At 36.8% G+C, this 23,563-nt stretch overlaps 1 protein-coding gene across 5 annotated transcripts in view; it reads left to right on the top strand.

Annotated features, from left to right (window-relative positions):
* The window catches only part of LCOR (ligand dependent nuclear receptor corepressor), a 156,774-nt gene that overhangs the window by 67,495 nt on the left and 65,716 nt on the right, over positions 1-23,563 (top strand). For all 5 annotated transcript variants that reach the window (XM_053583643.1, XM_053583646.1, XM_053583644.1 and 2 more), the window contains 2 exons: positions 2,741-2,806; positions 3,129-3,208. In XM_053583643.1, coding sequence (XP_053439618.1) covers positions 2,741-2,806; positions 3,129-3,208 — 146 coding nt within the window. The remainder of the gene's footprint in view (positions 1-2,740; positions 2,807-3,128; positions 3,209-23,563) is intronic.

Here is a 23,563-nt window from a genome sequence, read left to right on the forward strand (position 1 = left end):
TTTTCTTATTTTAGATTCTATTTCTTATAATTAAAATTTTTACTTTCCAATACTTTTATTTGCTTTTTTCTTTCTTAGTATTATTTTTTGCTGTATTTACATTTTTCCTTTTTAAGAATTTATGCTTAGCATGGAAGTTTTAAATTTGTTTTGATTTCACATAAACCCAGTTGAAAGAATATTAGATTTGGTCATTAGGATAAGAGCTACCTATAATTTCCTTTATTTGCAGTATATGTATTTGTACTTTTCAAGATATTAAAATAATTTAATATTTGTAAAATCAGAATTCTTGAGGGAGGGTAGGAGGGCTCAAGAGTTGGAGATAGGCTGTAGGGTTTATTTAAGAAAAAAAGTTAGCCAGTTATGAGATGTCTACCCCCCCAGTACCAAGACAGGTGTTATCTAACAATTCTTTCTCATTCTCTTGCCACCAACTGCCCATTCCTGCAAACCCAATCCCCAATTTGTTCTCCTCCCTAGTGAGGAAGAGAGAGGGGCCATAGTAATTTAGTGGAAAATGTTTTAGAGGCAAATAACAAACATAGGTACCTCCATTTGTTTGAGTGGGTATTTTAATTTTGCTAATGTGCTTGGAATAATTTTGATGGGAAAAAGTGAGAAGTGTTGGAAAACAATTGTTTCTTGATAATGAAAAATCTAGAGTCTTAGAAAAATCAGTGTAGAAAAATATGTATGTAGAAAAATAAGCGTACATGTCAATAAAGGTCAACTCTAATTACGATGTAGATAACACATCCTAGAGATTACTTTATCGAAAACAATGGCTTAATAGTTCCTTGTAATATAGTCTTATTTTTAGAGTTGGATGAACAAACTATATTTTCTACCCCTTTGCCTTTCAAATCCTTTATTGTGATTGTATTTGTGGTAAAGAAAGGCTATATGTTGTTTTGACCTCATGTATCCAGAAGGCTATAGGATTTTAAAGTAGTGATTTTCTAGCAGGGGAGTGCTTTTTATCAGTTACAAAAAAGTTTAAGCCCCCATGTGTGATGGATTATATGACAAAATACTTAGTGCTCCAAAAACTATTACTACTTGGAATTCGGTAACCCTTTTATATATGTTTTTTTTGGGAGGTGGGAGACAGAGTTTCACTGTGTCACCGTTGGTAGAGTTACGTGGCGTTACAGCTCACAGCAACCTCAAACTCTAAGGCTTAAGTGATTGCCTTAGCCTTCCAAGTAGCTGGGACTTCAGGCACCTATGACAACACCTGGCTATTTTTTTGTTGCAGTTGTCATTGTTGATTTTAGCTGGCCTGGGCTGGGTTGGAACCCCAGAGCCTTAGTGTATGTGGCTGGCACCCTACCACTGAGCTATGGGCGCCACCTATATGTTCTTTATTATCATAGCATCCTTGTACATTAGAAAAGTAGTATGTGCACTGAATATACAAGACATATTCTTTCTGAAGTTCGCACTTAGAATGCGTATGGATTCATGGACCCCTTGTCATAACTTATTTGAATTTTCAGGTCTAGTGACACATATTTTGGGAATTACTGCTCTTAATTCATTATTTTTGGTATGTCGTATGTGGCTCAAAGGGGTAGGGCGCTGGCCCCATATGCCAGAGGTAGCAGGTTCAAACCCAGCCCTGGCCAAAAGAAAAAAAAAAAAAAGGGTACAATAATCTGATTCCCATCCTCCTTTTCCTTTTTTTTTTTTATTTATTTATTTATTTTTTTTTTTTTGTAGAGACAGAGTCTCACTTTATGGCCCTCGGTAGAGTGCCGTGGCCTCACACAGCTCACAGCAGCCTCCAACTCCTGGGCTTAGGCTATTCTCTTGCCTCAGCCTCCCGAGTAGCTGGGACTACAGGCACCCGCCACAACGCCCGGCTATTTTTTGGTTGCAGTTTGGCCGGGGCCGGGTTTGAACCCACCACCCTCAGCATATAGGGCTGGTGCCTTACCGACTGAGCCACAGGCGCCGCCCCTCCTTTTCCTTTCTATTCTTAACCTGTTAAAGATGGCAAAGATATTTTTAAATTGTTTATCATTAAGTAGATCAGCAGTATTTGAGGTAATAAGTCAGAAAAATTGGTTTTGGTTTTCATTTTTTACTTCATTCACACTGGTAGAAGAAGGACGTAATAGTTTATACATTTGTGTACAAGTATATATTTGAATTTTTTCTCATTTGGTGGGTATGTGAAATTAGTGTACTTTGTGTTTATAAAGTAACCGTCAAGTAGTTATTATGGCAATGTGAAGTAATTTACAAAGACCTTTTTTCTTTTAAAAATGTTATATTGTGGCTTTTGTGTATGTTTGTGATACAGAGGTTGTTCCCAGGATTTTCCTTTAGAAACTGTTAATTTGAAAAATATTGATCTTACTTGGTCTTCAGGAAAATGTTGATTATTCAAGAAAGTTGTGGAAAGTTTGAAGCAGGTTGATTGTTTCATTAGGAAAGGTACATTTCACAGTGGAGCTAGAGAGTATGTAAAGAGATTTGGGATTTTGTACACATGCTAAGAGAACCCATGAATTTCCATTCCTTTGGTTATTTCTGTTTTGTTGTGTTCTTGAATGTGCTCTGAATTTGTGTTGAATGTTAATCATTGACAGAAATGCAAATGCTCCTTCTGGATTTGTCATCTACACTGTTCCTCAGTGTCCCTTCACTAGTAACCCAAGATTTCATGCAACAGAGTAATATTATTATAGTGAATAATATTACGATAACAGATTTTTTTTTATTCTTTCAGGGTTTGAAAGTATTCTTGAAGGGCTGTTTGGACCTGCATTATTAAAAGATCTCAGTTTATTTAAAGGTATTTGAAATATTTTTGGTATTTCAAATTCTTCCTGATGTCATACATGATACCTTGGTGATTTAAGCCTCAGTCTCCTCCTTTCTACTCATGATAGCACGTGAGTTAAAGCTATATCCAACCATCTTTTTGTGTTTAGTTGATATTTGTAATATATGTATGGATAACATTAGTGAGCAGTTAAGATTTGCTCACTAGACAAATAAGGAATCTGTCTACTTAGTGAGGTTTTTGTTAAAGCAAACAGTATTTTTGAAATTTCAGTTTATTTTCTGAAAAATTCTCTTTTGTGACTATTAATTTGTAATCATTATTTTTTCAGACTGTGAACCTGAAAGCATTTCTGATTGGACTTTTGATGAAAATTGTCTGTTCTGTTGCTTGAGAAGAAACAAAGTAAAGGTAACCAAGAAACTTGTGAAACTTTTGTCTGATGTGTTATTTATTTTAAAGTTTTCATTTTTTAAAAAAATTCATTACTTTGTTGGAGGTTTTGTAGGGAAATGAAGATATGATTCCGTATTTATATACCAAAGGAGTTGATAGTAACTCTGGGTTTTACAGTTTAAAATATTGCCAGTTTGTTGATTAGCTTATTGAGAAATCGGTATCTCAACATGAATTACTTTATTTACATATGAACTAGGCAGAATAATTAAGTAGGTCTAAACTGTTGCATTAATTTTAAATATGAAGTTTGTAGTAATTTGAGTCATTGGTCATACAAAAAGAAAAGTAACAGATCTAGATCAAGCATTTATTAATTTAGGTAGCTTTATGATGTATTATGGTTTATTGCTTTGTGTTAAACATAAACAACTTTGGTTTAGAAGCATTATTTTAGTTATTGGAAACATTTATTAATAATAATAATTTCTGTCTGTGTTTCTTTTCATGCTACTTCTGTTTCCTGTTTTAAAGCCTTGGGAATGCTTTGATTCCTCTTTCTTCCCTTTACATGCTAACTTCAAATCATTGGCCATGCTCTGTCATTTCTTGCTTCATAGTGAATTTCATTCTTTTTCATTTTTCTACAGTCTTTGTGTAGTTCAGATGATTAGCACTATTACTGGACTGAACTAAGATGATTGGGCTCTTCTAGTTTTCTTCAGTGTATTAAATACTGCTATAAGGTTAAATTCCTTCCTCCAACATTCACTCCTCAAATAGTGTAAGAATACAATACAAAAGATTAAAAAATGATACACGTGGATATAGCACTCAAACCATGAATGGAGCTTACAGAATCTGGAAATTAAATACATTTACTAGGTTGAGGCTTGTACTTTAAGGCTGGCTTAATACTCCAGAAAAGAAGGAAATAACTGGAGAGTACGGTGATAGCTAATAGATGGTAACATACAATATGATTTTGGAATCAATTTTTGAGTTTGACATGGTGAGGTAATCTACATAGAGGCTTGGTGCCTGTAGTTCAGTGGCTAGGGCGCCAGCCACATACACTGGAGCTGGCGAGTTTGAACCCAGCTCCGGCCTGCCAAACAATAATGACAATTACAACAAAAAAATAGTCGGGCGTTGTGGCAGGCACCTATAGTCCCAGCTACTTGGGAGGCTGAGGCAGGAGAATTGTTCAAGACTAAGAGTTTGAGGTTGCTGTGAGCTGTGATGTCATGGCACTCTACTGAGGGCAACATAGTGAGACTCTGTCTTTAAAAAAAAAAAAAAGTAGTGTTTAGAAAAGCAGTTAGAAATATCAGTCTTAATAGTTGGGAAATGATGGAAGTTATGCATATTTTTTAGTTAATTGAATTTTCAGTGAATACTGAAGCTGTTTATAATGGCTAAATACATCATTTATATTTACTTTTTAAAATATGTAAGTGAAAACTATGAAGTAGCTTCTTTGGGAAATAGAACAGGAATTCACCTAGAGATTAATGAGTAAGACAGTTGTTGAGCTACATTTCAGGATCCTGCAGAGGTTAGAGAATGTATGTTGTAAGGGAAAGGAAACTTAACATTTTCTGAGCATCTACTATGTGCCAGTTACTTTTATGTGTTTCTGCTTAATCTTCAAATCAACTGTATGAAAGTTGGTTAAAATCATCCCAGTTTTCTAAATAAAGAAGTGGCAAGGGTCACTGAGATTAAGTTTACGGGAGAGCAAAGTCATGTAGCTGGGATTTTATCCTTATTTTTAGAATACGTGCATTTTCGTAACAATACTAGGAAAAGGAACATGAAAAACAGCAAGAAGTAAGTAGGACTTGGGATTGTAAAGAGGGAGAGAACATTCCTGATCATATTCAGAATGATCAAGGATCTGTTATGGAGTTAGTGAATGCTTTATTTGCTGGCTGGCTGGCTTTTTTGCTTTTTTCTCTCTTTTTCTGTTTACTGGGCATAATGTAGGCACTCAGTGAAATATTTATTAAATGAGCAATGAGGAAGTCAGGAAGCTTGGTAAACTTGGATTATAGTATATTATGGTATCGTAAATTATAGCATTAGTAGTTAACTGTTTTGAGTGCTTACATAATGCCAAGCATGTATTCACAGTTTTCTGTGTAGTACTGACTCATCAGGCTTTTTTACTTCTTTCAAGTTTTCTTTTAAGACTAATTTTAGGCTTATACAACAGTTACAAAACTCATAAAAGAAATTCCTATATACCCTTTAGTCAAATTCCCCAAATGTTGTCATCTTATGTAATCACTTGTAAAATCAGGAAATTATAAAAATATGGAAATTAACATTGATACAATACGATTATCTAATCTGCAAACCTTTCAAAATCTGCCAGTTATCCAAATAATGTCTTTTTTTTTTTTGATGGAGTCCTACTCTGTTGCCACTTATAGTAAAGTGATGTCATCTTAGCTCACTGCAACTTCCAACTCGTGGGCTCAAGCAATCCTCCTGCCTCAGCCTCTCAAATAACTGGGACAGCAGGCATGGTCACCAGGTTGGCTAATTTTTTTCTGTTTTTAGTAGAGACAGGGTCTTGCTCTTGTTCATGCTGGTCTCAAACTCCTAAGATAGAGAAATCTTCCAGGTTAGTCTCCCAGAGTGCCAGGATTAAAGGCATGAGCCACTGCACCAGCCCCAGTAGTGTCCCTTTTCTGCTGCAGAATCCAGCCCAGGGTCATACTCCTGTCTTGTCTTGTCTTCTTTTCTTTTCGTACTTAACTGATATCTTGTGGGAGAGGTACTTTGCAATTTTTTGTAAATACCCTCTTCATTATACTAGTTGCTTGTCATGCACTAATTTTAGCATATATTGATGAATATTGTCTGGAAAAACTTATTACTGTAACGTTGACCAAATGGTGATTTTGTATTTCCATTATTTTTTCTACCTATATTAGTTGGAATTCTATTATAAGGAAGAAGTTTTCTTTCTCCTTGTTTATGTATTTTTTTCTTCTTTTACCTGTAAATATGAACTCTTAGATTCTTATTTTATCCTATGAGTCATAATTCATTACAGTCATTGTTTATTTTGTAGCTCAGTTGTCCTAGGCCGTTGAGAGGCCTTTCAAGTTGGCTCATGTTTTCTTTTTAGCATGCTTCTATCTTTTCTTTTTAGCACTCCTTTACTCTCTGTCACCAAAAGATGTTACAATCTTATATTATGCTTTCCCTGTCCTAGCCCTGGTTTTATCTAAGGAAGACCTAGTTGCTTTTATTATTATTTTTTTTTTTGTAGAGACAGAGTTTCACTTTATTGCCCTCGGTAGAGTGCCGTGGCGTCACACAGCTCACAGCAACCTCCAACTCCTGATTCTCCTGCCTCAGCCTCCCGAGTAGCTGGGACGACAGGCGCCCGCCACAACGCCTGGCTATTTTTTTGTTGCAGTTTGGCTGGGGCTGGGCTTGAACCCGCCACCCTCGGCATATGGGGCTGGCGCCCTGCTCACTGAGCCTCAGGCGCCGCCCGACCTAGTTGCTTTTAATTAGAGAATTATTTAAGGGCACAAGGTCCGGATACTGGGTATTCTCATTAGTACTAAGGTATCATTGGTTCTAGGCCCCCTTAGTTGTCTGAGCTAGGAAATATGTGTGTTTACTAAAATGGACATACATTTATTTTATTTCTATATCTATTTAAAACCATCTCATAGGACCTTTGTTGATTGTGTTAATAATATAAAGAGTTGGTCCAATAGGAGTGAGAGGGAGCTGGAAAGGTGGGAAGGATAAGAAATTATATCATTTAATTTTCCTAAAAATGAACTAATTTCAAGTGATGGATCTATTCTTGTGTGTGCCTGAGATATTAGAGATAAGTGTTATAGAGCTTCAGTCCCTAAGTCCCAGGCCACAGACTCATACTGGTCCCTGGCCTATTAGGAACCAGGCTACACAGCAGGAGGTAAGCATTGGATGAGTGAGGGAAGCTTCATCTGTATTTACAGCTTCTGCCCGTTGATCACATCACCACCTCAACTCCCCTTCCTGGTAGATCAGCAGAGCTACCAGACTCTCAAACCCTACTGTAAACTTGCAAGAGATTTACGTTGTGCACTCCTTATGAGAATCTAAGGCCTGAGGCACTGATGATAATGCTGTGGAGTGGCTGCAAATATAGATCATCATTGGCAGAGAAGTTTGACTACACAGAGACCATAATAAATCAGTGGCTTGCAAGACTGATACCAAAACCTTATCAGTGAGTGGCACATGACAATTAAGCTGCGTCTTGTGGCAGGCTTTATACTGGCATGTGAGTGCATTGATGCACTTCAATTGTTAGTTGCATCTGGTGGCAGGCTTTAAGTCAGAATCTGACACTTATTTTTGTTTATCAATGGCCTACCCATTATTTTATTTATCACTTTCTCCTTGCCTCTTTCTGGCGCTGTGTACTTGTCTCAGTCATAGTTTTTGTAACCCCACAAGCTAACTGTAGCAAAGATGAGTAAGAAATGTGTGTCACTAGAGAGCTTCTTTGAAAAAGGGAAAGTCCCAGTGAGACAGCAGAAGACTCTAAAAACTGCTAACAAAACGAAAGCTGCATTTGAAAGAAAATAGAAGAATCCTTAAATTAAAGGTTCATTGTAATAGGTGATTCACATAATATGTTGCAACAAAGGCACCAAAGCTTTAAAACTGTTTTGCCACATGGAGAACATGCTACATTAAAGCATACTGCATTAAAAAAAAAATCCTTTGGAGTTTTTCAAAAGAAAAAAACATGAACGTGAAGAGCAAAAGCAAAAGGCCACCTCTTCATCAAATGTGTCTGTACTGAGAGCATCATTCTTTATAGTTAATCACATTGCTAAAGCTAAGAAGCCTTTTACTGTTGGTGAAGAGTTGATCTTGCCTGCTGCTAAGGATATTTGCTATGAACTTTTAGGAGAGCTGCAGTTCAGAAGGTGGCATGTGTTCCTCTTATAGCTAGCACTGTAACTAGATTCATGAAATAGAGGATATTGAGGTACAGTTATTAGAGAGGTTTAATAGTCACTGAGCTATGAAGTCCAGGTTGACAAGTCTTTTTTTTTTTTTTATTGTTAAATCATAGCTGTGTACATTAGTGCAATCAAGGGGTACAATGTGCTGGTTTCATATACAATCTGAAATATTCTCATCAAACTGTTCAACGTAGCCTTCATGGCATTTTCTTAGTTATTGTATATAGACATTTGTATTCTGCATTTAGTAAGTTTCTCCTGTACCCATTCTAAGATGCACCATAGGTGTGACTCCACTCACTACCCTCCCTCTACCCTAACCTCCCCCCTCCCTTCCCCTTCCTTGGCCCTTTCCCCCATATTCTTGTACTATAGTTGGGTTATAGCATTCATGTGAAAGCTATAAATTAGCTTCATAGTAGGGCTGAGTACATTGAATTCTTTTTCTTCCATTCCTGAGATACTTTGCTAAGAAGAGTATGTTCTAGCTCCATCCATGTAAACATGAAAGAGGTAAAGTCTCCATCTTTTTTTAAGGCTGCATAATATTCCATGGTATACATGTACCACAATTTGCTAGTCCATTCGTGGGTCGATGGGCACTTGGGCTTCTTCCATGACTTAGCAATTGTGAATTGGGCTGCAATAAACATTCTAGTACAGATGTCTTTGTTATATTGTGATTTTTGGTCTTCTGGGTATAAATCTAGTAAAGGAATTATAGGATTGAATGGCAGGTCTATTTTTAGGTCCCTAAGTATCTCCAAACATCTTCCAGAAGGAACGTATTAGTGTGCATTCCCACCAGCAGTGTAGAAGTGTGCCCTTTCCTTCACATCCACGCCAGCATTTCTGGTTTTGGGATTTTGTTAATGTGGACTACTTTTACTGGGGATAGGTGATATTTCAAAGTAGTTTTGATTTGCATTTCTCTGCTGATTAAGGATGATGAGCTTTTTTTATGTGTTTGTAGATCGTGCGTCTGTCTTCTTTAGAGAAGTTTCTCTTCAAGTCCCTTTCCTGCCCTGAGATGGGATCACGCATTCTTTTCTTGCTAATACGTATGAGTTCTCTGTGGATTCTGGTTATTAGACCTTTATCGGAGGTATAACCTACAAATATTTTCTCCCATTCTGAGGGCTGTCTGCTTGCTTTATTACTATGTTCTTGGCTGTGCAGAAGCTTTTTAGTTTCATCAGGTCCCAGCAGTGTATTTTTGATACTGCTTCAATTTCCTGGGGAGTCCTCCTCATAAAATATTCACCCAGGCCGATTCCTTCAAGAGTTTTCCCTGCACTTTCTTCAAGTATTTTTATAGTTTCATGTCTTAAGTTTAAATCTTTTATCCAGTGAGAGTCTATCTTAGTTAATGGTGAAAGGTGTGGGTCCAGTTTCAGTCTTCTACAGATTGCCAGCCAGTTCACCCAGAACCATTTGTTAAATAGGGAATCTTTTCCCCACTGAATGTTTTTAATTGGCTTGTCAAAGATCAAATAACAGTAAGTAGTTGGATTCATCTGTTGTTTCTCTATTCTGTTCCAGACATCTACTTATCTGTTTTTGTGCCAGTACCTTGCTGTTTTGATCACTATCGATTCATAGTACAGTCTCAGGTCTGGTAGCATAATTCCTCCTGCTGTGTTTTTAATGCTGAGTAATGTTTTGGCTATTTGAGGTTTTTTCTGATTCCATATAAAACGAAGTATTATTTTTCAAGATCTTTAAAATATGACAATGGAACTTTAGTAGGAATTGCATTAAAATTATATATTGCTTTGGGTAGTATAGACATTTTAATGCTGATTGTTCCTAGCCATGAGCATGGTATGTTTTTCCATGTGTTAACATCTTCAGCTATTTCTTTTCTTAAAGTTTCGTAGTTCTCTTTGTAGAGATCTTTCACATCCTTTGTTAGGTATACTCCCAAATATTTCATCTTCTTTGGCACTACTGTGAAAGGAATAGAGTCCTTGACTGTTTTTTCGGCTTAGGTATTGTTGGTTTATATAAAGGCTACAGATTTATGGGTGTTGATTTTGTAGCCTGAAACATTGCTGTATTCCTTGATCACTTCTGAAAGTTTTGTAGTACAATCCCCAGTGTTTTTCAGATATATGATCATATCATCCGCAAAGAGTGAAAGTTTGATCTCTTCTGACCCTATGTGGATACCCTTGATCACCTTTTCTTCCCTAATTGCAATGGCTAAAACTTCCTTACAATGTTAAAGAGCAATGGAGACAATGGGCAACCATGCCTGGTTCCTGATCTAAGTGGAAATGATTTCAACTTAACTCCATTCAGTAACGATTATTGGCTGTGGGTTTGCTGTAGATGGCCTCTATTAGTTTAAGAAATGTCCCTTCTATACCAATTTCTTAAGTGTTCTGATCATAAAGGGATGCTGGATATTATCAAAAGCTTTTTCTGCATCCATTGAAAGAATCATGTCCTCATTTTTCAGTTTGTTTATGTGCTGAATTATATTCACAGATTTACCTATATTGAACCAGCCTTGAGACCCTGGGATAAATCCCACTTGGTCATGGTGTATAATTTTTTTAATGTGTTGTTGGATTCTGTTTGTTAGGATCTCTTATTGAGTATTTTAGCATCAATATTCATTAACGATATTGGTCTATAATTTTCTTTTCTTGTTGGGTCTTTCCCCGGTTTGGGGATCAAGGTGATGTTTGCTTCGTTGAATGTGTTGGGTAATATTCCTTCTTTTTCTATATTTTGGAAGAGGTTTGGTAATATAGGTACTAGTTCTTCTTTAAAGGTTTGGTAGAATTCTGACGTAAAGCCATCTGGTCCTGGCCTTTTCTTTTTAGGGAGATTCTGTATAGTTGATGCTGTTTCAGAACTTGATACAGGCCTTTTCAATATTTCCATTTCATTCTGGCTAAGTCTTGGGAGGTGGCGTACTTCCAGGTATTGGTCGATTTCTTTCAGATTTTCATATTTCTGAGAGTGGAGTTTCTTGTAGTATTTGTTAAGGATTTTTTTGAATTTCTGTATTTCATTGTTACCATTTCTGATTGATGAAATGAGAGATTTTACTCTTTTTTTCCTGGTTAGGTTGGCCAAAGGTTTATCTATTTTATTGATCTTTTTAAAAACCCAAATTTGGATTTATTGATCTGTTGTTTAATTCTTTTGTTTTCAATTTCATTTAATTCTGCTCTGATTTTGGTTATTTCTTTTCTTCTGCTGGGTTTGGGGTTGGAGTGTTCTTCCTTCTCCAGTTGCTTGAGATGTCCCATTAAGTTATTAACTTGCTCTCTTTCCGTTTTCTTGAGGAAGGCTTGCAGTGCTATAAATTTCCCTCTTAGGACTGCCTTTGCAGTGTTCCAGAGGTTCTGGTAATTTGTGTCTTGATTGTTGTTTTGTTCCAAAAATTTGGTGATTTCCTTCTTAATCTCGTCTATAACCCATCTATCTTTCAGCATAAGGTTGTTTAGCTTCCATGTTTTTGTATGGGTATGCAGGTTCCTGTTGTTATTGAGTTCAACTTTTATTCCATGATGGTCTGAGAAGATGCAAGGAATAATTTCTATTTTTTTAAATTTGCTGAGGTTAGATTTGTGGCCTAGGATGTAGTCAATTTTGGTGTATGTTCCGTGGGCTGATGAGAAGAATGTGTATTCAGTTTTGTTGGGATGAAATGTTCTGTAGATGTCTGTTAAGTCCAGATGTTGAATGGTTAAGTTTAAATCTAAAATTTCTTTGCTTTGCTTCTTTTTGGAGGATCTATCCAGCACTGCTAAAGGGGTGTTAAAATCTCCAACTACTATGCAACTGGAGGAAATCAAGTTGCTCATGTTTGTTACAGTTTCTCTTATAAACTGAGGTGCAGTCTGGTTGGGTGCATAAATATTAATAATTGAAATCTCATCATATTGAGTATTACCTTTAACAAATATGAAGTGTCCATCTTTATCCTTCCTTATTTTGGTTGGTTTAAAGTCTATTGCGTCTGCGAATAGGATTGCAACGCCTGCTTTTTTCTGCTTTCCATTTGCCTGGAGTATAGATGACCATCCCTTCACCTTGAGTCTATATTTGTCTTTTAATGTAAGATGTGATTCTTGTATGTAGCAGATATCTGGCTTGAGTTTTTGTATCCAGTCAGCCAACCTGTGCCTCTTTAGAGGACAATTTAAACCAGTCACATTAATTGAGAATATTGATAAGCCTTTCAAGAGTCCGGTGGACATTTTTAATCCTTTTGCAACTGTGGAAGTTAGAATTTGATCAAAATTTTCTGGGTGGTTTTACTTTTGTGGTGAAGGGTTACGTTGGTCTTTATAGAGGATAGGTCTGAGAATGTCCTGGAGAGCTGGTTTAGTTATGGCAAATTTCTTCAACATGCAAATGTCATTGAAGTATTTAATTTCTCCTTCATAAATGAAACTCAGTTTAGCTGGGTACAGGATCCTGGGTTGAAAGTTATTTTGTTTTAGGAGATTAAAAGTTGATGACCATCCTTTTCTAGTTTGAAATGTTTCAGCAGAGAGATCTGCAGTTATTCTAATATTCTTGCTCTTGTAGGTGATGGTTTTCTTTCATCTGGCTGCTTTCAGAATTTTCTCCTTCATATTAACTTTAATGAAATTGATTATGATGTGTCTGGGGGGTGTCTTAATTGGGTTGAGTCCTGCTGGAGTTCTGAAACTGCTATCTTAATATCAGAATGTCTTGGCATGTCTGGAAAGTTGTCCTTCATAATCTCATGGAGAAGAGACTCTGTGCCTTGTGAAGCTACTTCGTCGCTTTCGGGGTTCCCTGTAAGACTAATACTGGTTTTCTTCGAATTATCCCAGAGCTCTCTGAGAGAGTGATCTGTTTTTGCCCTCCATTTCCCTTCCTCTTTGAGAGTTTGGGAGCGTTCAAAAGCTTTGTCTTCAATGTCAGAAATCCTTTCTTCTGCTTGCTCCATTCTGTTACTGAGTGAGGGATTCTACTGTGTTTCTCAGTTCTGTGAGGGCTGCAACTTCTTGTCTCAATGTGTCAAAATCTTTGGTCATTTGGTCTTTGACTTCATTGATTTCTTTAGATATCTTTTGGGTTACTGCTTGGAATTCTAATTCAATCTTATTTGCTATCCAGATTCTGAATTCGATTTCTGACATCTCAGCTATTTGTTTGTCAATGGGATCTTGTGCTGTGTCTGCCTCATTGATCCTCGTGGGAGTTGATCTACTCTTATTATTCGTATCACCAGAGTTTTTCTGTTGATTTTGCCTCATGATTGTTTTCACCATTGCCTCTGGCTATCCTCAGAGTTCAGGAGGTGTCTCTCTAAGATTAGACCCCAGCGGGATCACTCTATTGTTGCTGGATCTTTGTACGGAGTGACCCTGTGTAGTTCCTCTGCCCCAGCCATGGAGTTCTGGTTGTGGAAGCAGCTCCGAGTGTTACACACCCGTATCCAGCAACAGTGCGGGAGGTGGTATGCACGGTTCTGGGAGTGCCTGGTGCTCAGTGACTTTGGCACAGAGAGCCCAAGGCTCCAGTAGTCTTTGGCCAGGACCAAGGGCTCTGTACAGAGGCAGGGAGGGCTCCAGAGGGCACGCGGCTACCAGAGTCCCTGGCAGAGCAGCAGGCCAGTGTGGAGGTAGGGAGGATGCGGGGTTGCGCAGCTCCGCAGTTCCTGGTCAGGGCGTGCGGAGGCCTGGCGTTTGCGGTCGGGCATCGCGGCGCAGCTCTTACCGAGGTCGCGGCACAGTTCTTAAGGAGGTGTGGGCGGTGCAGCTCTTTCAGAGATCCAGGAACCAATTCAGGTCGCGGTGCAGCTCTTATGGAGGTCCGGGGGCCCCAGGTTGATAAGTCTTAATGGTGCAAAAAGGCAGCAATACTTGTTTTTGTGTGATTTATTTTTCAGGAAAATGTGCATAAGGACATGTTATGTGCATTTTTGTTGCCAACCAACACCACAGCTACAGAACTATTCTAGTCTTTGAATGTTCACCTATCAGGAGAACTGAATTGATCATTTTGTTTCAGTATATGCACAGACAGAGTAGCTGATATGACTGGATAGCTTTCTGGCTTAAGTACTTTGGAGAAAAATGTCACTTCTGAATGTGAGTCTGTGTACTGTGTCATCCATAGAGAAACGCTGCACAGCTGAGAAATGTCACCTGAATTAAACATCATTTTGTTGATTAAAATGATCAACCATATTAAAGTATATGCCCTTAACTCATCTGTTCACACAGCTCTGTGAGGAGGAGGATGCAGAGCACATACATCTTTTCTTATACACTCAGATAAGGTGACTTTCTAAAGGTAGACCACTGGCCAGAGTTTTTGAGTTACAAGACCCATGTAGAGGTTTCTTTTAGAAAAAGTCGTCATTGGTAGCATATTTTGTGACACAGAGCGAATCTGCTTAACAAATTCTCACTTCAGGGAACAATGACAATTGTGTTGAAGTCAGCAGATAAAAAGTGGCTGCATTCAAAGCCATGCTGGAATTATGGGGGCCGTGAGTAAACATTGGGATTTTTGACATTTCAGACATTAGCAGAGATTCCTAAAGAAAGAGAACCAGGGCCTTCTTTTTCTCAGCTGGTGCACGATCACCTGTCTCAGTTTTCAAAAGAGTTTGATCTTTACTTGCCAACCACAAAAGACTCTGAGCTGGGAAGTAATGGATCTGTGACCCATTGTGAATAAGCCAGGTAAATCAGCTGTCTGTGCTAGAAGAGGATCAACTACTTGAGATTACAAATGACAGGTGGCCTTAAAAGCATGTTTGAGACAACTTCAAATCTTCATAGGTTCTGGATTAAAGTCAAGGTGAAATATCCTGAGATTGCCACAAAAGCACTGAAAAACCTACTTTCAGTATCCTATTTTTGTGAAGGAGAGTTTTCTACAATGACGGCAACCAAAATGAGATTACTCAGTAGACTGGACATAAGCAACACACTTCGGGTGTCACTTTTTCCCATCACTTTCAGATAGGACTATCTAGTTGCAGGAAAACAAACTCAGGGTTCACAGATTCTGCCTTATAAATTTGTACAATTAATTGTATATTACAATGTAATAATAGCAATAAAATGCACAATAATGTAAGCAATATGCTTGAATCATCCTGAAACCATCCTGAAACCATCTCCTGCCATCCCACCCCACCCCCCCACCTATGGAAAAATAGTCTAACATGAAAATGGTCCCTGGTGCCAAAAATGTTGGGAACTGCTGTGGTAGAGTACAGATTGAATGATTGTCTATGGATAATGAAAGAGTAGGATGTTACTCCAAATTATGAAATTAGTTTATGCACTTAAAGTTGGTTTTTAGACTCGAAATAAGTTTGGTATTTGACTGGCATATTAGGAGAGTATTTTAAGAGGTTAGGATCTGTACTTTTATTTTGAAGAATTTGTGGGTTTAGATAAGCAGAGATGAGAGGGGCACATCTTGGATGGAACAGGGCATGAAGTAACTAGTAATATGGTTGGAGCTGGATTATGGATATTGTTCAGTGTCCAGCTAGCTGAGGAGTCTTGTAACTAGATCCTTTTCATGTTTATTATTACTCCACCATGTTGTGTTTTAGTTGAATATTTCATAATTTATTGTGATTCAGAAGTATGCATAATTAAAATTTTAGGTATATCCTTTTAACATTTTCATTCTCATTGCTCTTTTTAGCACATCAAAAATGTATGTTAAGAGGAGATGCTAAATCAGGTTGTTATTTTCTCATTGTAGTCTACAGCGTGTTTGTATTGAATATATTAATTTGGGCATATTCAACCCTGTGTCTCATGTGATTTGCTGTCACCTTGTCCTTGAATATCACAAATCATAAGTATTTACAGTACCTATTATATAAAAGGAACCAAGAAAGAAAAATACATACATATAGTTCCTGTTTCATAGGAGTGAGAAGAAACAAATATGAGATGTTTAAAAAATGTTTATATGTGCGATTTAAATAGATACAAGGCAGAATTAAACAGGTATCACAAGTTAATACGTGATTAATTAGGTGCTCAGTTAATTATACAAATACAGATTGCTGGACCTAACCTTATTGTATTTGCAACGAACTTTTATACAAATTATTTAGAAAAATAAAAACTATTTAGCATAATGAATCAATGCTCAGTCCAAGATCCCATTAAATATCAAAAGAGGTTTTCTTCCCCCTCCCAACTTGTAGTTTGTCTACAAAACAAACCAATTAACTCTATTCAATTAATTTTATATTGTCAGTTAGCCAATACACTAATTATTTGGCAGATTTATTACATGTCTAGTTCTGTGTTTGTCCAGAGAGGAAAACAGAAAAGTAGAAGACCTGGTCCCTACTCGCTCATGGAATGTTGGAGAAACTGAGTTGCTAAAGTAATCTATAGGGAAATTTAAATCATCCATCCTGCATGCCCAGAACCAAAGCTCTCATAAAGGAAGAAAACATTGAGAGTAAAATCCTGCTCTCTTTCCCACATGTAGTATTTTAAAAGATAGTGGCTAATACAAGAAAATATAAGCAGTTGAAAGATGTAGCGAGTGACACTGCTGAGTAACTTAATAAAGGAGATAGAACTCAACCTTGAACCTTAGAAAGATCTTTATTTTAGAATGGTTGATTTTGTCATTGTTTTTAAGATGTAGTATAGGGAGATTTTTAGTGAGAAAATTATAGGAGGCTCTTGTAATAATGCAGAAAGTGAACCTGAACTAGAGTTGTGGCTGTGAAAGTGCATAAGGAAGAGATACAGAGAGAGAATCTGGAATAAGGAATTGCCAACACTTAGTGATTATATGGATCTATAAATAAGGGAGCGAGACATGATCTTATAGGCTTCCATGCTCAGATGGCTTAGGTTGGTGAATTAATAGAAGTTGACATGAGGTCAGGAGTTTGAGACCAGCCTAAGCAAGAGCAAGGCCCAGTCTCTACAAAAAAATAGAAAAATTAGCTGGGCATGGTGGTGTGTGCCTATATAGTCCAGTCCCAGCTATTAGGAGGCTGAGGCAGGAAGATTGCTTGAGTCCAGGGCTGGAAGGGTGCGGTGAGCTATGATCACCACTGTACTCTCACAGGGGTGAGGGAAGTACAGTAGCCAGTCTTTTTTGGAAGGATAATATGGTTAGCTTGAAGCAGTGTGTGGTGAGAGTGAACATTCAATTGGAAGTGTCCAGTAGAGAGGGTTGTGGAAACTGAGTTGAAGTCAAAGGTCTAGGATAAATACATATTCAGAGGTTTCTGAATATTTATGATTGGAATATTTGAGCAGATAAAGTCTTTGAGGGATAAAGCACAAAATACTAAGTTTTGGAGAAGATCTTCATTTTAGGAAGTAGGAAGAAGAATTAGATTAGAAAGAAGATAGAGTCCTAAAGTAAATGAATTGCTCATTTTGTATCAGATATCTTCCTGCCCCCATGCTGTGTAACAAGTAGGGAAATGGGTTTTTATTTTTGTCACACTAACAAGGGCTCCTGTACCATCTTCCAGAATGGGCCTTAAATGGGTTGAGCAAGTACCCCCAAAACATATTACAGTGGGCTTTGAGAGACTAGCTTCTCAAGAGTACTGATTGTGGGAGCCAAGTCTGACAGCATTAATGAATAAGTGGGTGTTGTGGGAGTTAAGAAATGATTATACACTACTTACTGGTTTGACAAGTTATTAGTGAAAGGAATGATAAAACAGACCATAGAAAGAATAGGTAAAAGGTTTAAGTAAAGATTTGGGAGAAGAAAGGGTGAAACTTAAGTGACATTTACACTATTAAAAGAAATTAATACTGTGAAGACAAGACCCACTGGAGAGAAAAAAACACCTGAACACCCTGTTTAAAAGAGGAAGGGCTGGGCAGTGCCTGTGGCTCAAAGGAGTAGGGCGCTGGCCCCATATGCCAGAGGTGGTGGGTTCAAACCCAGCCCCGGCCAAAAACTGCAAAAAAAAAAAAAAAAAAAAAAAAAAACCACGCAAAAAGCAAAAAGAGGAAGGGCTTTATTCCAGCTCTCAGAATAATGGCAGACCAGAGTCCAAAAAATGGCTGTGCTCCCTGACTGGCTCAGTCTTAACCTTTTTATCTTCAGTCAGAAATTTTGGCTTCAGGTACCTTTCTCATTGGTCAACCTGGAGAATCAACCTGGAGAAGCCACTCGGACTTTTACAGAAGTGGAAGCAAGCTTTAGTTCCCAGGTCCCAGGATGTTAAGTTTCTACAAATTCCTAAGAGCCAAGACATCACTGGGGAGGACCTTGCAGGTTGTGTCCTTGGGGTCTCCTTGAGAAGACCTCTGTTCTCTTAGACCTCACTTTTTCCAGGTATCCTCTCTCAATTGAACAGTGATTAGAGATTCTTACTCAAATTAGAAGACAGTCAGTCTATCTGTTGGAGTTACAGTTGGAAGACATTAGATGGGGCAAAAATGCCTAAGAACTGCCTTGCCAACTGACTGTTCACAGTGAGGGCAGAGACCAGTGAGAAACTCTCAGAAGATAATTTAAAACAGTAATAGGAGGAATAGGCTATAGTAACTGTACTTCTCTCATATGAATTGCTGCTCAGAATTTTCTAATTACACCAACAAAAAAGATAAAGTTTTAAGAAAATTAGGAAGATTCCTTTATCCAGCAGTACAGTTTTAAGTATGAAAAAGTTACTCATCTAGATATTAAAGTCTTACTTTTGTCATATTTTTGTCAATGTCATTTACATTTTGTCACTGTAAAAAAAATGAGGCAATTGGAATGGATAGTGATTCTGAGAAATCTGTTTTTGATGTCTTACTTGAGGAGATTCTTGTGATTAATCAATGACCTGAATAAGTTTAGAATATGCCTAGTTACACAAAAATTTGGATTAGAAGGAATTGTTGTATTGAGCCTCGGTATTTCATTTGGATGTCTTTGTCTTTCATTGCTTCCGTCCTAGGGGTTTGTAGGCCTTTCCTTTCTTATGAACTGGTATGTGCACATTATGCTGTCTTTGTTCTATTCTCTTCTGTTACATAGTTTGTATTTGTTCTGCTCCTCTTCCTCTCTCTCTCCTTTTATTTGGTTTCTGTCTTTTTGAAGTTATTTGTATCTTCTTAATAGATTGTGTTTTTTATTTTTTTAAATTGTGGCAGAATGTTTACTGTTTTAACAGTAAACATAAAATTTACTGTTTTAACTATTTGTAAATGTACAATTTAGTAGTATTAAGTACTTGCATTGTCATGCAACCAGTCTCCAGAATTCTACCTGGTAAAATTGAAATCGTGTGTCCACTGAACTATAATGCCCCCATTTCCTCCTCCTTTCAGCTCCTTGCACAGACCATTCTATTTTTTGTCTCAATGAGTTTAACTGCTGTAGGTACCTCATATAAATGGAGTATTTGTTTTTCTGTAACTGTCTCATTTCACTTAACATAATGTTCTTACGTTTTTTTCTTGGTTGTAGCATATGTCAGAATTTCTTTTCCTTTTTAAGGCAGAATATACCATTGCATGTATATACCACATTTTGTTTATAAATCTATCAATGGACATTTGGGTTGCTTCCCCTTTTAACTATTGTAAATAATCTTGCTTTGAGCATGGGCCTACAAATACTTTTTTGAGATCCTGCTTTCAGTTCTTTCATGTATATACCCAAAGGTGTAATCGTTGAATCACATAGTAATACTGTTTTTAATTTTTTGAGGAGCTACCAAACTGTTTCTCATAATGGCTATACCATTTTACATTTCTACGAACAGGGTGCAGGGGTTCCACTGTCTTTACATTCTTACCAACATTTGTTAGTTTCTATGGGTGAGTTTGTTGTTGTTTTTATAGTAGCCATCTTAAGGGGTGTGAAGTAGTATCTCACTATGGTTTTGGTCTGTATTTCCCTAATAATGTTGAACATCTTTTCGTTTGCCTTTTGACCATTCCTGTTGAGTTATAGAAGTTCTTTATATATTCTGAATATTAACACTTTATCAGAAATATGATTTGCACATTATTTTCTCCTGTTTTGTAAGTTGCCTTTTCATTTTGTTGTGTCCTTTGCACAAAGTTTTTAATTTTGATGTAATCCAATTTATCTGTTTTTACTTTTGTTGCCTTTTATTTTGGTATTATATCAAAAAATTCATTGCCAAATCCAGTGTTATGATTATTCGTGAAACTTTTTCCCTGTGTTCTCTTCTAAGAGTTTTATAGTTTTAAATGTTACATTTTGGTCTTTGATCTTTTTGAGTTAATTTTTGTATATGGTGTAAGGCAAAGGTCTAGTTTCTTTCTTTCTTTTTCTTTTTTTTCTTTTTTTTTTTGCATGTGGATATTCATGTTTCCCTGCACCATTTGCTGAAAAGAATCTTTTCCCCTGTTGAATGGTCTTGGCACCTTTGTCATCTGACCACACATGTGAGGATTTATTTATGGGCTTTTCTTACTTTATTGGCCTATCTGTATGTCTTTATGCCAGTACCACATTTTGTGTGTGAGGGAGGGGAGATTACTGTAACTTTGTAATAAGTTTTGAAATCATGATGTGTGAGACCTTCAAAATTGTCCTTTGTCAGTATTGTTTTGAGGTCCTTTGAAATCCATATGAATTTTTAGGATAGATTTTTCTGTTTCTGCAAAAAAAAAAAAAAAAAAAAAATGCCAGTGGGATTTTGATAGGGTTTGCCTTAAGTCTTTAGATAACTTTGGATTATATTGGCATCTTTTTTTTTTTTTATTGGCATCTTAACAATATTAAATCTTTGCCTTATTATTTTTTTATATTTTTTAAATAAACGTTTTTCAGTTCCTTATTTCTAAAGATAAAATCAACTATATATTTCACTCTTACTACATCAAAAACACCAGTCACTATGGAGAAAATAAAGGTGCTATGAGTAATACATGTTTTTAGCCACAGATGTTATTTTCAAGGAATTTATAGTCCCATGGAGGAGATAAGAAATATATGTAAATAAATATAATAGAAGTTATCAAACTAGTGCTTTCCTAATGGTATCATAGTATAAGTTATAGGTATTTAAGAAACAGCAAAGTTACCCTTAGCCAGGCTTTATAACGCTGCTGCCTTAAATGTGCAGTTGGAAAGCCTTGTGTTTATAATGGTCTTTGGCATCTAGGGCATCCACAGTAATTATGGAGAGCAGACAGAATTTAGGAAGCCTTCTGATTGAGGGTGGTCTGTGGATGAAAATTGGGGGTAGTATAAACTGTTAATTTCCAACCAGTGAAGACATAAAGAAATCATTATTTTTGACTGTGGAAGTGGTTTGTATTTGTCCTTTAGTGTTTTTAATCATTGTACATTTATAATGGAAGAACACTATAGCAACTATAGGAACTAAAACAGTTCTCTTTACTTTGAGTGCTGATTATAGAAATCAGTGAATTAACAAGTGTAATGGTAATGCTAATCATTTGCTGCTTACCCTTTGGGTTTAATTTCCATTAACAATAGCAACAATTAGATATATTGATAAAAGTCATTCCTAGTAGGTTTGTTGTACATTTTGATACTATATTTAACTCTTTGTGTGTGTGGTCAGGCTTCAAACTTTGTTTTCTTGGTGGTTTGCTTAACAAAATTGAGGGTAAAAATATGTTAAAAAATTGCAGTAAGCACCATTCATACTTTATGTAAAGAGCAATAATGTAAGCAAAGTAAGGTTTCCTGTTAGATAATTGACCTTAAAGTGTATGGGCATTTAAAATGGTGAAACCATTTCTGCTGAAACTTGTTGGCATTTAAAATAATAAGATGTAAAAAAATGACAAGTAAGTTGCGTCTTGTCAGCTCTTTCTAGCTCATTGCTTAAAATGTCAGTAAGCCATGAGTAGCAGACATGTCTGCAGCTATAGGCTCATCTTCTACTCAGGGGAGGCTTTTCTAACATAATTATTATGAAAACTGCTTTTAATTTCTATATTTTCTATATCCTGTGGTATAAAATCAGAATAATATTATCTGAATTTGGAGAATAAAAGCACAGAGTGGGAATTTAGACTGTAGTGGCTTTAAAATGTCCCTTAGGTTTTGTATCATGCTTTTGAAATCCAAGACTATCTTACTCTTTCCTACTAAGACATGTTATTCTATCTTCTATGTCCTTTCCTGAGGTCTTATCTCTAAAAAAGAAAATAAATAAATATCCTCCAGTCTGAACCACCTAAAACACCTACACTCATAAGATGACAAATATTAGAGTTACAAAATAAATTTTAAGAAATGTTAATCTTTATTGTTTAAAGCTTTATTAGCGGCTCGGCGCCTGGTGGCTCAAGTGGCTAAGGCAGCAGCCACATAAATCTGAGCTGGCGGGTTCGAATCCAGCACGGGCCTGCCAAACAACGATGGTGGCTGCAACCAAAAAATAGCCGGGTGTTGTGGCAGGCACCTATAGTCCTAGCTACTTGGGAGGCGGAGGTAAGAGAATCGCTTGAGCCTGGGAGTTGGAGGTTGCTCTGAGCTGTGATGCTACAGCACTCTACCCAGGGCGACAGCTTGAGGCTCTGTCTCAAAAAATAAAAAAAAATTAAAAATAAATAAAACTTTATTAGCTGTTTATTACCCTAGGGACGATAATTTTGCTTACATGATTATGTTGCTTTATTTATTTCGTGGCATGTTTTGCTGTCTCATGGACTGGCAATGCTGCTTTTGTGGCAGTTCTTAGAGAAATTTAACAGTTCTCTTTACTTTGAGGGACAGCAAACTGTGGCTTGTCACTAAATCTAGTCCAAAATCTGTTTTATGTAGTACCCTCAAGCTAATGAGTTGTGTGTAGGAGGGGAGTAGGAAGGTATGCAACAGAGATTGTATGTAGCCTAAAAAATCTAAAATATTTACTCTGGTTCTTGACAGTAATGTCTTACTCTGTTTTTTAGTATCTTCACCGAGTCCTTGAGATATTAAGAGATATTAGTCCTTGAAATATTAAGAAGCCTGAAAGTTGTTAATATCTATATCCTACTTATCCTCTTTTTGCTGTTTAAATCAAATGTTAGCAACCTGTAACACAGGCAAATTAATTCAATGGCAGGACAGCTGGGATTACAGAAAAGAGACAAGGGAAATCTTTGTCTCTGCTTACAATACACATAAACATTCCCGGAACCACATGGGAATAAATTCAAGCATCACACTTCTCATACCTTTTTTATGCTTAAATATTACAGTGTGTGTTTCCCTTTTTCCTAAGAAAAAGGACATTTGCTTACTTAACCACACTCCATAGTTACCAAAATCAGAAAAGTTAACCTTGATATATTATCATCTAATCTGACTCTTACTCAGATTTTACCTATTGTCCCAGAGACCTTTATATCCCTCTCCCGTTAGTTCAAAATCCAATTTAGGATCACTCCTTGAATTTGCTTTTTACTGCTTTCTC

This window comes from Nycticebus coucang, chromosome 3 (assembly GCF_027406575.1).
Source record: "Nycticebus coucang isolate mNycCou1 chromosome 3, mNycCou1.pri, whole genome shotgun sequence".
Taxonomy (NCBI): Eukaryota; Metazoa; Chordata; class Mammalia; order Primates; family Lorisidae; genus Nycticebus; species Nycticebus coucang.